This window comes from Dipodomys merriami, unplaced genomic scaffold, assembly GCF_024711535.1.
Source record: "Dipodomys merriami isolate MVZ:Mamm:240054 unplaced genomic scaffold, mDipMer1.0.p SCAF_1038, whole genome shotgun sequence".
In the NCBI taxonomy this organism is placed as follows: Eukaryota; Metazoa; Chordata; class Mammalia; order Rodentia; family Heteromyidae; genus Dipodomys; species Dipodomys merriami.
In genome coordinates, this window is record NW_027202314.1 from 134,957 (window position 1) to 148,390 (window position 13,434).

The 13,434-nt window shown below is 46.9% G+C and overlaps 1 protein-coding gene across 1 annotated transcript in view; it reads right to left on the reverse strand.

Moving 5' to 3' along the window:
• The window catches only part of LOC138810526 (testis development-related protein-like), a 41,552-nt gene extending 35,497 nt beyond the window's left edge, over positions 1-6,055 (reverse strand). The window contains exon 1 of the mRNA XM_069997757.1: positions 5,790-6,055. Within this exon, the coding sequence (XP_069853858.1) occupies positions 5,790-5,894 (105 nt within the window). The 5' untranslated portion in view covers positions 5,895-6,055. The remainder of the gene's footprint in view (positions 1-5,789) is intronic.
• Positions 6,056-13,434: the final 7,379 nt, after the last annotated feature.

Below are 13,434 nucleotides of genomic sequence, written 5' to 3' on the forward strand. Positions count from 1 at the left end.
TATCACCCTGCTCCAGAATCAAACTCCAAATGGATCAAAGACCTCACAGTCAAAGCAGACAATCTGAAACCATTACAGGATGGAATAGGAGAGACCCTAGGTCTCCTTGGCACAGGCCCAAATTTTCTTGATAGAGACCCAGAAATACAACAAATCAAAGAAAGGTTGGACAAATGGGATTGCATGAAATTACAGAACTTCTGCATAGCAAAGGACATAGATAGCAAGATCAATAGAAAGTCCACGTATTGGGAGAAGATCTTCACTAGCCATACAATGGACAAGGGTCTCATATCTAAAATATACCTGGAACTCAAAAAATTAAATCCCCCAACAACAAATTCTCAAAGAAACAACTGCCCAATAAATAAGTGGGCTAAAGACTTACAGAGAAACTTCTCTGAAGAGGAAAGAAGGATGGCCAATAGACACATGAAGAAATGCTCAACCTCTCTACCCATAAAAGAAATGCAAATCAAAACAACATTGAGATACCACTTCACCCTAGTTAGAATGGCTATAATCAAGAACTCTAATAACAACAGATGCTGGAGGGGAGGTGGACAGAAGGGAACCTTATTGCATTGTTGGTGGGAGTGTCAACTTGTTCAACCACTTTGGAAAGCAGTATGGAGTTTCCTCAAAAGACTCCACATAGAGTTCCCCTATGACCCAGCAATCCCACTCTTGGGCATTTACCCAAATGATCACAAACAAGACCACACTAAAGCTACCAGCACAACTATGTTTATTGCAGCATTATTTACCATAGCTAAGATATGGAACTAACGCAGATGCTCATCAGTAGATAAATGGATCAAAAAATGTGGTATATATACACAATGGAATTCTATGCCTCCATCAGAAAGAATGACATTGTCCCCTTTGTTAGGAAATGGAAAGACTTGGAAAAAATTATATTAAGTGAAGTAAGCTAGGCCCAAAGAAACATAGGTCCCATGGTTTCCCTTATTTGCAATAACTAGTATATGTCTGAGACAAGCAGAAAAGGTCAGATAAGTTGATGTTAGGTGAAAGGAACCTCAAGAGAAGTATTCAAATGGTTTTGCTTTCATGCGATTGTTTCTAACATATTTATAGGATGATTTCTTTGTTGCTTTGTATGTCTCTCCCCCACAGCATAACCTCTGCTTTCACTGTATTTGATATTGGTATAACTTGTGGAGGGGAAGGGCAAAAACAAATTGTTATGTCGAAAAACAAACATTGTAGCTTTGTCTGGGGGGCTAGGGTAGGGGAATGGGGAGGGGGAGATGGGAAGGATGGGAAGGGGAAACAAAGGAGGAGGAGGTAACAATGCTTGATAAGAAATGTACTCATTATCTTGCCCATGTAATTGTAACCCCTCTCTACTGTATTTTCACAATAAAAAAATACAGAAGAAAAAAATTTAAAAAACTTGTCTCTTCTTGTTAAATGATTGCAACAAGTTGTTCTCCTTATAAACCTCACTATCAGTCTGGCCCTGGTGGCTCACACCTGTGATCCACTTTGGAGGCTGTTCTACTTTCAAAGGCTGCCCCAACCTGGGCAGACAAATCCAAGGACTCTTACCTTCAGTTAATTAGCAAAAGACTAGAAGTTGAGAAGTGGTACAGCACCAGCTTTGAGCAGAAAAAGCCAAGTGAGAGTGTAAGGCCCCAAGTTCAAGCCCAGTACTGGCATTAAGATAAACTTATTATATTTTAATATAAAATAGATGTATATTTGTACCCAAAAGGGCAACTGACTCAAAACAAAGCATAAAGAGATTTACCTCTTGGGGCTGGGAAAGTAGCTCAGTGGTAGAGCACTTGCCTTGCATGCCTGAGGCCCTGGATTCGCCTCCTCAGCACCACATAAGCAAAAAGAAAAAAGCCGGAAGTGGCGCTGTGGCTCAAGTGGTAGAGCGCTAGCCTTGAGCTGAAGAGCTGAGGGACAGCGCCCAGGCCCAGATTTCAGGCCCCACGACTGGACCCTCCCCCCCAAAAAAAGAAAGAAAAGATTTACTTCTTATTGTGTGAAAACTATTTTGGAAACAGCTAAGTGTCCCTTAGTTCTGAACACCTCATGTTTCAACCTTATTAAAACCTAATATTAAACTACTTTTTTAAAATAAAAAATTTTACAGCAGATCATAGACAGATTAGTTGTAAAGAAGGGCAGGAAGGATATGATGTGCACTGTACATTCTCTAGACTCAGCAGGACACTGAGCTGATTCTGTTTCCAGAAGTAAGGAGAACAAAATGATCAAAACAGATTTGAGACCTTCTTTCTAGTATGGCAGAAAATTTAGCAGACTCATTCAATCACATACTGATTTCTACCTTTCTCAACTTTAAAATGAAATTCTGTAGCAGACGTCATGAATTTTAAAACTTAGTTCTAACAGAACTTGCTGCTCTTTATGAATTTTTTCTTTTCTTTCCTTTTTAAGTTTTCTTGGCCTTAAGACAGAATCTCACCGTAGCCCAGGCTGGCCTTGAACTTGTAGTTCTACTGCCTCCATCTCCAAGCACCTTGTGGTGTTTCCAGCCCACTATTTTTACAACAACATGTTTGAACACATTATCCTACAGAAATTCTTAGTAAAGTAACAAAAAAGGTGAAAATCTCTACTAGAAGAACATATAAGAGAAAACCTAGAAGCCCATAGGTATGGCAGTGGAATTTTAAATATAATAAAACCAAAGTCATGATGTCTAAAAGTAATTAATGGGTAAGCTGGGCACCTTTGTATGAAGAACTTCTGCTCTGTTAACAACAACATCCAGAGAATTAGAAGACAAGCCACAGGCTTGTAGAAAATACTTGAGGAGACACTTCTGATCAGGGATCATCCAATTACTATACAAAGAACTCTTGAAACACAGCAATACAACAATACTGAAAATGGGGCAGACATTAAAAGACACCTCACCAAAGAAGACATACTGATGGCAGGCATCTCATGAAAAGCAGTTAAAACAAAAAGGCAGCACCACATATCTATCAAAACAGCCAAAATATAGACAGTACAACACTAAACTCAAGAAAGACATGGAATAATAGTAACCCTCGATCATTCTCAATAGGAATGAAAAATGCTGAGTACCATGAAGAACAGTCTGATAGTTTCTTACAAAACACATTCTCACCATATGATTTAGTAATCACATGCTTGCTATTTACCCAAATGAAACCCACACTGAATGTTTATAGCAGATTCAATTATAATTATCAACACTTAGACACAACTGAGATGTCCTTCAGAAGTGAACAGATGAAGAGTGGTCCATCCAGAAAAAGAAGTATTATTTATCATTAAAAACAAATAAGCTACCGAGTCATAAAAAGACATGAAGAACATCTATAATACTGGTTGAAAGAAATTAATCTAAATGATCTGTCAAATGGAAGTTCAGGTAGTAACTACACTTAACTGCTTAGGATAATCAACTTCAATTTCTGTGAGTTGGCAATGACCTTAAACTTACATGTATGGTAAACTATGACCTTGAGCCCTACAGTTTTGCAAACACTAGACTGTGAAGATAGGAATAAGAAAAGTGAGGGGTGAGTGGGCAGAGGGGTAGGGCAGTGTAACTGCCGGTGTGATACCGAATGGTGGATAAGTGTCACTACCCAGCTGTCCAAACCCACAGAGAGTACACCACCACCAAGAGTGAAGACTAATGTGGATTCTTAGGGTATGAACACATGGCTATGTAGGTTCATCCATTTATAATAAGTGTGCTGTTCCGGAAGACGTTAAGTGTGGAGACTAGAAGAAGCCAGGAGTATATGGCAGCTGCTTTTATCTGCTTGTTATCTAAATCTATATACCTTAAAAAATAGTCTGTTAATTTTTTTTTTATCTGGGTGCAGGTGGCTCAGGCCTGTAATCCTAGCTACTCCAGGAGGCTGAGATCTGAGGGCCATGGCTCAAAGCCAACCTGGGTAGGAAAGTCCATGAGATTATCTCCAAGTACCCTTCAAAAAACTAGAAGTGGAGCTGTGGCTCAAGAGCACTAGGCTTGAGCAAAAAGGCTCAAGACCATGTCCCAGGCCCTGGGTTTAAGACCCAAGATCAGCACATACATATGGGTAAACAAAAGTGTGTCACCAATGCCTGAAGCAGAGTCATGCGGCTAGCTGTCCGAGACGTGTTGGAGTGAAAACTAAAGGGAGGGACATAAAAGCAACAAAGAAACCATCTTACAAATCTGTTAGAAACAATCACAAGGAAGAAAAACGTTTTAGTCCTTATCGTGGTTGCCTCACATCAACTTATCTGACCTTTTCTGCTTGACTCAGACATACACTGGTTATTGCAAATAAGGGCAACCATGGGAGCTATGTTTCTTTGGGCCTGGCTTACTTCACTTAATTGTTTCCAATTTCCATTTCCTAACAAATGGGGCGATGTCATTCCTTCTGATGGAGGCATAGATTCCATTGTGTATATATACCACATTTTCTTGATCCATTCACTCCTGCTTTCACTGTATTTGATGTTGGTATAATTTGTGGAGGGGAAGGGAAAAAACAAATCGTTTAAGTAGGGTTACAGGTGGACCCATTGCAGCTACGAGATGTGCAAGACGCTCTGTCGAAAACCAACTTTACAGCTTTGGCGTGGGGGGGCGGGGCACCGTGCTTGATAAATAAGAGATGCGCTCTTGACCTTGCCCCTGTGATCGTCACCCTCCGCACGGTGTTTTCACCATGGAAAAACTGAAGAAAAGAGAAAAAGAAAGCTAGAGGGGAAGGGAGTGCTCTGCGGAACCTACCCCACGCCGGGGGCCGGGCGCGGGTCGGGAGCCACGGCCGAGGCTGCGGAACCTACCCCACGCCGGGGGCCGGGCAGCGGGTCGGGAGCCACGGCCGAGGCTGCGGCACGGCTGGCCCCCAGGGGCCCGGCGCGCTCCGCCGCGGATCTCCCCGCCCAGCCCGCGGGCTGCGGGGGGCGCACCGCGTGCGAGGGCAGCGGGCTGCAGCCCCGCGGAGCAGCCAAGCGCTGGGAACGGGGGGGGGGGGGGGGTTCTGATCGACCGACAGACCGACAGACCGACAGACAGACAGACAGGCCAACAGACAGACAGACCGAGGTGGTCCTGGCGGTCGGACAGCTTCTCAAACAAGACAAGAAGGCTGGCTTCGGACCCGGGTCCAGTGCGCACGCGAGGACGCCCGGCTCCGGGAGGGCGGGGAGGGCGCCGGGTCCGCGGGGTCCGCGGGGGTCCGCGGGGGTCCCCCGGGCCCGCGGGGGTCTGCGGAGGTCCGCCGGGTCCGCGGGGGTCTGCGGAGGTCCGCGGGGGTCCCCCGGGCCCGCGGGGGTCCGCGGGGGTCCGGGTCCGCGGGGGCTCTTGCTAATGGACGCTCCAGACGTCTCCCTTCCCCCCTTCCCCCGCCCCGGCCAACCGCGCAAGGACCGGACCTCGCCAGGCCTCGCGGGCTCGCGCCGCCGCCGCCGCCGCCGCGCCCGGCCCCGCGGTGCAGGGCTGGCGGTCCTGTCCCCCGGAGGCGCCCGCAGGCCCGGGGCGCGCCCGCGGGTCAGGGCTCTGACTCCGCGCCCGGCCCCGCGGTGCAGGGCTGGCCGTCCTGTCCCCCGGAGGCGCCCGCAGGCCCGGGGCGCGCCCGCGGGTCAGGGCTCTGACTCCGCGCCGGCCCCGCGGTGCAGGGCTGGCCGTCCTGTCCCCCGGAGGCGCCCGCAGGCCCGGGGCGCGCCCGCGGGTCAGGGCTCTGACTCCGCGCCGGCCCCGCGGCGCCCGGCCTCACCTGCGCGCCCGCGGCCCGCTCCCTCACCTGCACCGGGGCGCCGGCGGTCGCGGGCGGCGGCGGCCCGCGCGCGCCGTCCTCCTCCTCCGGGGGCTCGTCCAGAAGCACCCGGCTCCGACCCAGCTTCCACATGGCGGCGGGCCCAGGGGACCGCGCGTCCTCCGGCCCACGCCAGCCGCTGACCTCCGACGGACGCCGGCCAGCCAGGCCGGCCCGCGGGACTCCTCAGGGGCGGCGAAGGGAGCGGGGCGGGCACGGAGGCCCGCTCCTCCATAACCCCGTCCTCGCCCGGCCCCGCCCTCCGCTCGCCACGCCCTCTCCATGGCCCCGCCCTCCCCAGCTTGCCGCTCCCGATCCTGTCCTCCGCTCGGCCCCGCCCTCCACTCGCCCGGCCCTTCCCTGAGCTTGGTGCTCCCTAACTCCTCCCTGGCCCCGCCCCTCCCTTAACCCCGCCCTCCCAGAGCTTGCCGCTCCTGATGCTCTCCTCCACCCTCTCTCCTGGCCCCGCCCTCCACCCGCCCCACTCTGCCCTGAGTTTGGTGCTCCACAACTCCGCCCTCTGGTCTGGCTCCGCCCCCACCCATCACGCCCCGCCCACAATCCCACCCACACCCTGAGCTTGTCATCTCCATAACCCCGCCCTTCCCTCCTGGCTCCGCCCCTTGACCCGCTCGACCCGACCCTCCTACCGGAGCTTGCTCCGCCCCTCCCGCCCCGCCCCGCTTCCCCGGCCTGGCCCACACTTCTCTCCCCCTGGGAAGCTCAGGTTCGGCCCAGACCACCCTAGGTGGAACGCTGTTTCTTCTCTTGACCCGGTCCGTCCTCCCAGCACCTCCCAGCCCCTGCCAGTGCAGGCACCGGACCCCGCACGTGGCCCTGATTCCCCGCCCCCGACACCCGGGAGCCCTCCAATCAGAGATCCCCACTGCCGGAGGGGCGCGGCCTGTGGGCGGGGCCCTTCGGGGTCATCGGCGGTGCCGGCCCCCGGAGCCGCAAGTAGGCGGCATCAACGCTGACTCCCCAGGGTCTGTGTAGTCGGGACACGGAGGCGATCAGAGGGAGGATGGGAGCCCGAGGAGTCGGGTCCCGGCGGCCTCCGCGCCTGGGTGGCGGCGGTGGACGAGGGAGAGCAGCGGAGCCTGTGGCTATCCATCTCTGTGTGGAGGAGGAGGATCACAGCTGGATAACCCTGCAGGGCCCCACGTGGCAGCGGGGCTCAGTCCTGAGCCTTGATGTTTGCGGGACCTCTTCTGAGATTCTTCTAGGCTTTGCCAGCCTGTCGTGGATGATCTAGACTGGACGCACAGCGCCCCCCCCCCCCGACTCCTCTTGCAGAATCTGGTGCCACCCAGCCGGAGGTAGGGCTCCAGACGGACCTAAGGGCTTTTCAATGACGGGTATGAGTCTGCCAGTGCCACCAAGGTTAGCAGCTTCAAAGGACAAAAGGACTCAGGAGGGGACACAGGAAAATCCCCAAAGGATGACCCTAAAGGGGAACTGCAAATCAGTTTTTCCCACCTATCTGAAAGCATAGTAAACATCGCCAAAGCCTGTGCAAGTCCAGGAGGGATGGGGCTAACCTTCACCTGCCACAGGTAGCTGTAGATGTGGTACAAACTTTTGGAAGGTGATTTGTTAATTTTTTTTTTTTTGGGTCCAGTCGTGGGGCCTGAACTCTGGGCCTGGGCGCTGTCCCTCAGCTCTTCAGCTCAAGGCTAGCGCTCTACCACTTGAGCCACAGTGCCACTTCTGGCTTTTTTCTTTTTGCTTATGTGGTGCTGAGGAATCGAACCCAGGGCCTCAGGCATGCAAGGCAAGCGCTCTACCACTGAGCTACCTTCCCAGCCCTGATTTGTTAATTTTTTGTCAAATTTCTATGTGCATACACTTCCCACCCAGAAAATTACCTTCTCTAGAGCAACTTTACTTGATAAACCTCCACCCTACTTATATTTTCACAGCACATATTGAGGAAAGGATCCAGAACTGTAAAAAGTTTCTAAGTATGATGATTCTACTTCTTTGTAAAAATAACAATAAACAAAGCACACTTAGGAGTTTTCCAGGAGTGACTTGCAGCAAAACTCTTTTCTCTCTGTTCTTTTTTATTTGGTTGGTCATGGGGCTTGAACTCTGGGCCTGGGTGCTGTACCTCAGCTCTTCAGCTCTACCACTTGAGCCACAGTGCCACTTCCAGCTTTTTTTGTTTATGTGGTGCTGTGGAATAAAACCCAAGGCCTCATGCATGCAAGGTAAGCACTGTACCACTGAGCTACCTTCCCAGCCCCACAAAACTCCTTTAATAAGAAGGGCCCTTGAGTTACCTTTGAGAGTCAAGTAGGTAATGACCTACCTGACAGGCCCAAGGCTTGCGGAGGGATGGCCTCTAGGGTACCTGGGCACAAGATCCAGGAAGAGGAGCTGAGTGGGAAAACCAAATATAAATATCAGCAGGCAACCCACAGAACAAGGCAGAGACAGCCACCTACCATTTCCTATCCTTCCTGAATACAAACTGAACCCACTAAGCTCAACAGTATGTAAAGTCTAATAAAAGCACAGGACATACTAAACAGTATGCCAGCCAGCATTGCTAAACTTAGGAATTTCTTTACATACTATTTAAGAATACTGCAAGTTTACATAGTATATATGCACCTTTTCAAGCTGGTTGTGATAGGCCTAACATAGCTGGGACAGTGTAGGGATTGTAGTTCACAATGAAATGGCAGCCACAGGGTGCTGATCAAATAAACACAGTGCAAGCACAAACAGGACACAAGACAATGCCAGGGTCCAAACACAGCCCACTGAAAGATGCTGAGAGTAAGACATGGAAACTGGCCCAGGACACGCCAAAGAGCCATGTGGACCCACTTTCACGTACAGGACAGCACAGACTTTTCTATCAGGCTTCCACTCTTAGGAGCTGTCAGAATCTGCGCAGTAAGTAAACTAAACCCTTGCAAATGTTGGCAAATGTGGTGGGACAAATCTTGGGAGACATGGAGGAGGGCCAGGCCTGGTACCCCAAAAAGCCAGATTCTAGAGTACCTTAAACACCAGTATGAGTTAATCTGATGAGGAAGTTTGGACATAAAAGGCAAGAGGTAAAAGCCAGCTGCTGCTTGCCTGGTACAAATAGGAGAGGAAGGATGGAAGGAGCTGGCAAGAAGGCTAAGATGATGGAATCCTGTGAACAACTTCTCCCAATTTTTATGAATTGGATGTAGTTCATTTACTCTCTCCTCTGTTTTTCACTATGAAGTCATGTTAAAATTTGTGAGAGGCTTACTTTATACAATTAAGTGGCATAAAAACACTAACCTTACCCACAGAAATTTATTTCTGAATCCAATCTTGGAGAAAGAAACTTTCATTTCCTGATCCTTCAGCGGAAGCTGCTAATTTTAGGCTGAGCTGTACTCATTGGCTAAGTTGGCCTTTGAAAACTTCACTGGGGCAGAAATATTGTACTCAATAAAAATAAAATGCAACATAAAAATGCAGGGCTGGGAAGATGGCTCAGTGGTAGAGTGCTTGCCTTGCAGGCATGAGGCCCTGGGTTCGATTCCTCAGCACCACATAAGCAAAAAGAAAAAAGCCGGAGGTGGCGCTGTGGCTCAAGTGGTAGAGCGCTAGCCTTGAGCTGAAGAGCTAAGGGACAGCGCCCAGGCCCAGAGTTCAGACCAGACCACCCCCCCCCAAAAAAAGGAAAAAATAATAATTCATCACATCAACAAGAGCAAGGATAAGCACCACATGGGTATCTCAATAGATGCAGAAAAAGCATTTGACAAGATCCAACACCCCTTAATGATGAAGGTTCTGGAAAAATTAGGAATCCATGGAACATTACTCAATACAATAAAGGCTGTATATAACAAACCTACAGCCAGCATTATACTTAATGGTAAAAAACCAAAGCCATTTCCTCAACTCAGGAATGAGACAAGGATGTCCACTATCTCCTCTACTCTTCAATGTAATATTAGAATGCCTAGCAACAGCAATAAGACAAGATGAAAAAATAAGGGGATCCAAATAGGGAAAGAAGTAAAACTCTCCCTCTTTGCAGATGACATGATCTTATATTTAAAGAATCCCACAGACTCCACTCCCAAATTACTAAAACTGATTCAAAACTTTAGCAAAGTAGCAGGGTATAAAATTAACCCTCAAAAATCAATGGCTTTTCTGTATGCCAACAATGAGAAAAGTGTGGCTGAAATTAGGAAAGCAACTCCATTTGTAATAGCCCCATAAAAAATAAAATACCTAGGAATTAACTTAACCAAAGAAGTGAAGGACCTCTATGATGAAAACTTTAAAAACCTGAAAACCCTGAAAAAGGAAATTAAAACAGAATTTAGAAAGTGTCAAAAACTCCCATGCTCCTGGATTGGAAGGATCAACATCATGAAAATGGCAATACTTCCCAAGACTATCTACAAATTCAATTCGATACCTATCAATATTCCAACATCATTCTTCAAGGAAATAGAAGAGGCAATCCAAAAATTCATATGGAACAATAAAAGACAGTGAATAGCAAAAATGATCCTTAACAGAAAGACCATGCTGGAGGAATATCAATACCAAATTTCAAACTCTACTACAAAGCCATAGTGATCAAAACAGCTAAAACAGTAATCAAGAACAGACCTCAGGACCAATGGAATAGAATTGAAAACCCAGAAATGAACCTACAGACCTACAGTCATCTAATCTTCGATAAGGGAGCTAAAAAAATAGAATGGAAGAAAGACAGCCTCTTCAGTAAATGGTGCTGGCAAAATTGGTTAATCACTTGTAGAAAACTAAAGCTAGATCCTTATATATCACCCTGCTCCAGAATCAAACTCCAAATGGATCAAAGACCTCACAGTCAAAGCAGACACTCTGAAACCATTACAGGATGGAATAGGAGAAACCCTAGGTCTCCTTGGCACAGGCCCAAATTTTCTTGATAGAGACCCAGAAATACAACAAATCAAAGAAAGGTTGGACAAATGGGACTGCATGAAATTACAGAACTTCTGCATAGCAAAGGACATAGATAGCAAGATCAATAGAAAGTCCACGTATTGGGAGAAGATCTTCACTAGCCATACAATGGACAAGGGTCTCATATCTAAAATATACCTGGAACTCAAAAGTTTAAATCCCCCAACAACAAATTCTCAAAGAAACAACTGCCCAATAAATAAGTGGGCTAAAGACTTACAGAGAAACTTCTCTGAAGAGGAAAGAAGGATGGCCAATAGACACATGAAGAAATGCTCAACCTCTCTACCCATAAAAGAAATGCAAATCAAAACAACATTGAGGGCCGGGCGCTGGTGGCTCACGCCTGTAATCCTAGCTACTCAGGAGGCTGAGATCTGAGGATCGCGGTTCAAAGCCAGCCCGGGCAGGAGAGACCGTGAGACTCCTATCTCCAATAAAACCACCAGAAAACCGGAAGTGGCGCTGTAGCTCAAGTGGTAGAGCGCTCGCCTTGAGCTGAAGAGCTAAGGGACAACGCCCAGGCCCAGAGTTCAAGCCCCACGACCAACAAAAAAAAAACAAAAAAACAAAAAAACAACATTGAGATACCACTTCACCCTAGTTAGAATGGCTATAATCAAGAACTCTAATAACAACAGATGTGGACAGAAGGGAACCTTATTGCATTGTTGGTGGGAGTGTCAACTTGTTCAACCACTTTGGAAAGCAGTATGGAGTTTCCTCAAAAGACTCCACATAGAGTTCCCCTATGACCCAGCAATCCCACTCTTGGGCATTTACCCAAATGATCACAAACAAGACCACACTAAAGCTACCAGCACAACTATGTTTATTGCAGCATTATTTACCATAGCTAAGATATGGAACCAACGCAGATGCTCATCAGTAGATAAATGGATCAAGAAAATGTGGTATATATACACAATGGAATTCTATGCCTCCATCAGAAAGAATGACATTGTCCCCTTTGTTAGGAAATGGAAAGACTTGGAAAAAATTATATTAAGTGAAGTAAGCTAGGCCCAAAGAAACATAGGTCCCATGGTTTCCCTTATTTGCAATAACTAGTATATGTCTGAGACAAGCAGAAAAGGTCAGATAAGTTGATGTTAGGTGAAAGGAACCTCAAGAGAAGTATTCAAATGGTTTTGCTTTCATGCGATTGTTTCTAACATATTTATAGGATGATTTCTTTGTTGCTTTGTATGTCTCTCCCCCACAGCATAACCTCTGCTTTCACTGTATTTGATATTGGTATAACTTGTGGAGGGGAAGGGCAAAAACAAATCGTTATGTCGAAAAACAAACATTGTAGCTTTGTCTGGGGGGCTAGGGTAGGGGAATGGGGAGGGGGAGATGGGAAGGGATGGGAAGGGGAAACAAAGGAGGAGGAGGTAACAATGCTTGATAAGAAATGTACTCATTATCTTGCCCATGTAATTGTAACCGCTCCGTACGGTACTTTCACAATTAAAAAAAAAAAAAAAAAAAAAGATCAATGCACTTGGTGGCAGCCTTTTACTTCCTGAGAATAAAATTGGTATTTAATATCTCCTCCCCAAAATTTCTCTCCATACTGCTCACTAGGTATAATCTTATATATGATACATACCTAGCATGCTTTATATAGCAATGTGCTCAAACATGTTTTGAATTTGTAAAAAATTTGCTGCCCTGTATGACATAACTTATACTTTGCAACACATGAGGAATTTACAATAAATTGAAATATGATTGATGTGTTCTGATTTATTCCTCTAATTTTTCATATTAAAACCCCATTAAAGTTGGGTGCTATTGGCTCATGCCTATAACCCTAGCTACTCAGGAGGCTGGTATCTAAGAATCCTGGTTCAAACCAGCCTAGGCAGGAAAGTCAGAGACTCTTATCTCCAATTAGTCACAGAAAACCAGAAGTGGCCCTGTGGCTCAAGTAGTAGAGCACTAGCCTTGAGCAAAAGGAGCCTAGGGACAGCGACCAGGCCCAGAGTTCAAGCACCAGAACTGGGGGAAAAAATTGTAACCTATCTAAATATATACATAATGATAGTATATATAAGTTCATATTCCTGCAATTTGAAATAATGCATACTATGTATTTTAATAACTGCTTCTAGATTTAAAAATTATTTTGTTTTTTACTTTTCTACAGTTCAGCGGTAGTACACTCTAGCATGAGGAAGAGGCCCTTGGCTCCACCCCAAGTGGAGGGGCTAATGATTTTGTTTTTGAACTCTGGACCTGGGCGCTGTCCCTCAGCTCTTCAGCTCAAGGCTAGCCCTCTACCAGTTGAGTGACAGTGCCACTTTGGTTTTCTGAGTGGTTTATTGGACATAAGAGTCTTATGGACTTTTCTGCCTGGGTTGGCTTTCAACTGTGATCCTCAGATCTCAGCCTCCTTAGTAGCATGAGTCACCAGTGCCTGGAGAGGCATAGTGATTTGACAAATATGAAGTGGTCCCCCTTTTCTTCTGCCTGTGGTCAGAAAGATTGAATGGATAGTTTCAGAAATAAAGAATCTATAAGCTTTAAGTAACTTTTAGTATAATATGCCATAATTTTTTCTTATTAACTGTTAATCTCTGCCTATGCCCTATAATTTAGAAATTATAAATAGTATAATAGTAGTTACACCAGGTTTTGGACTCCAGGGCCAAAGTCC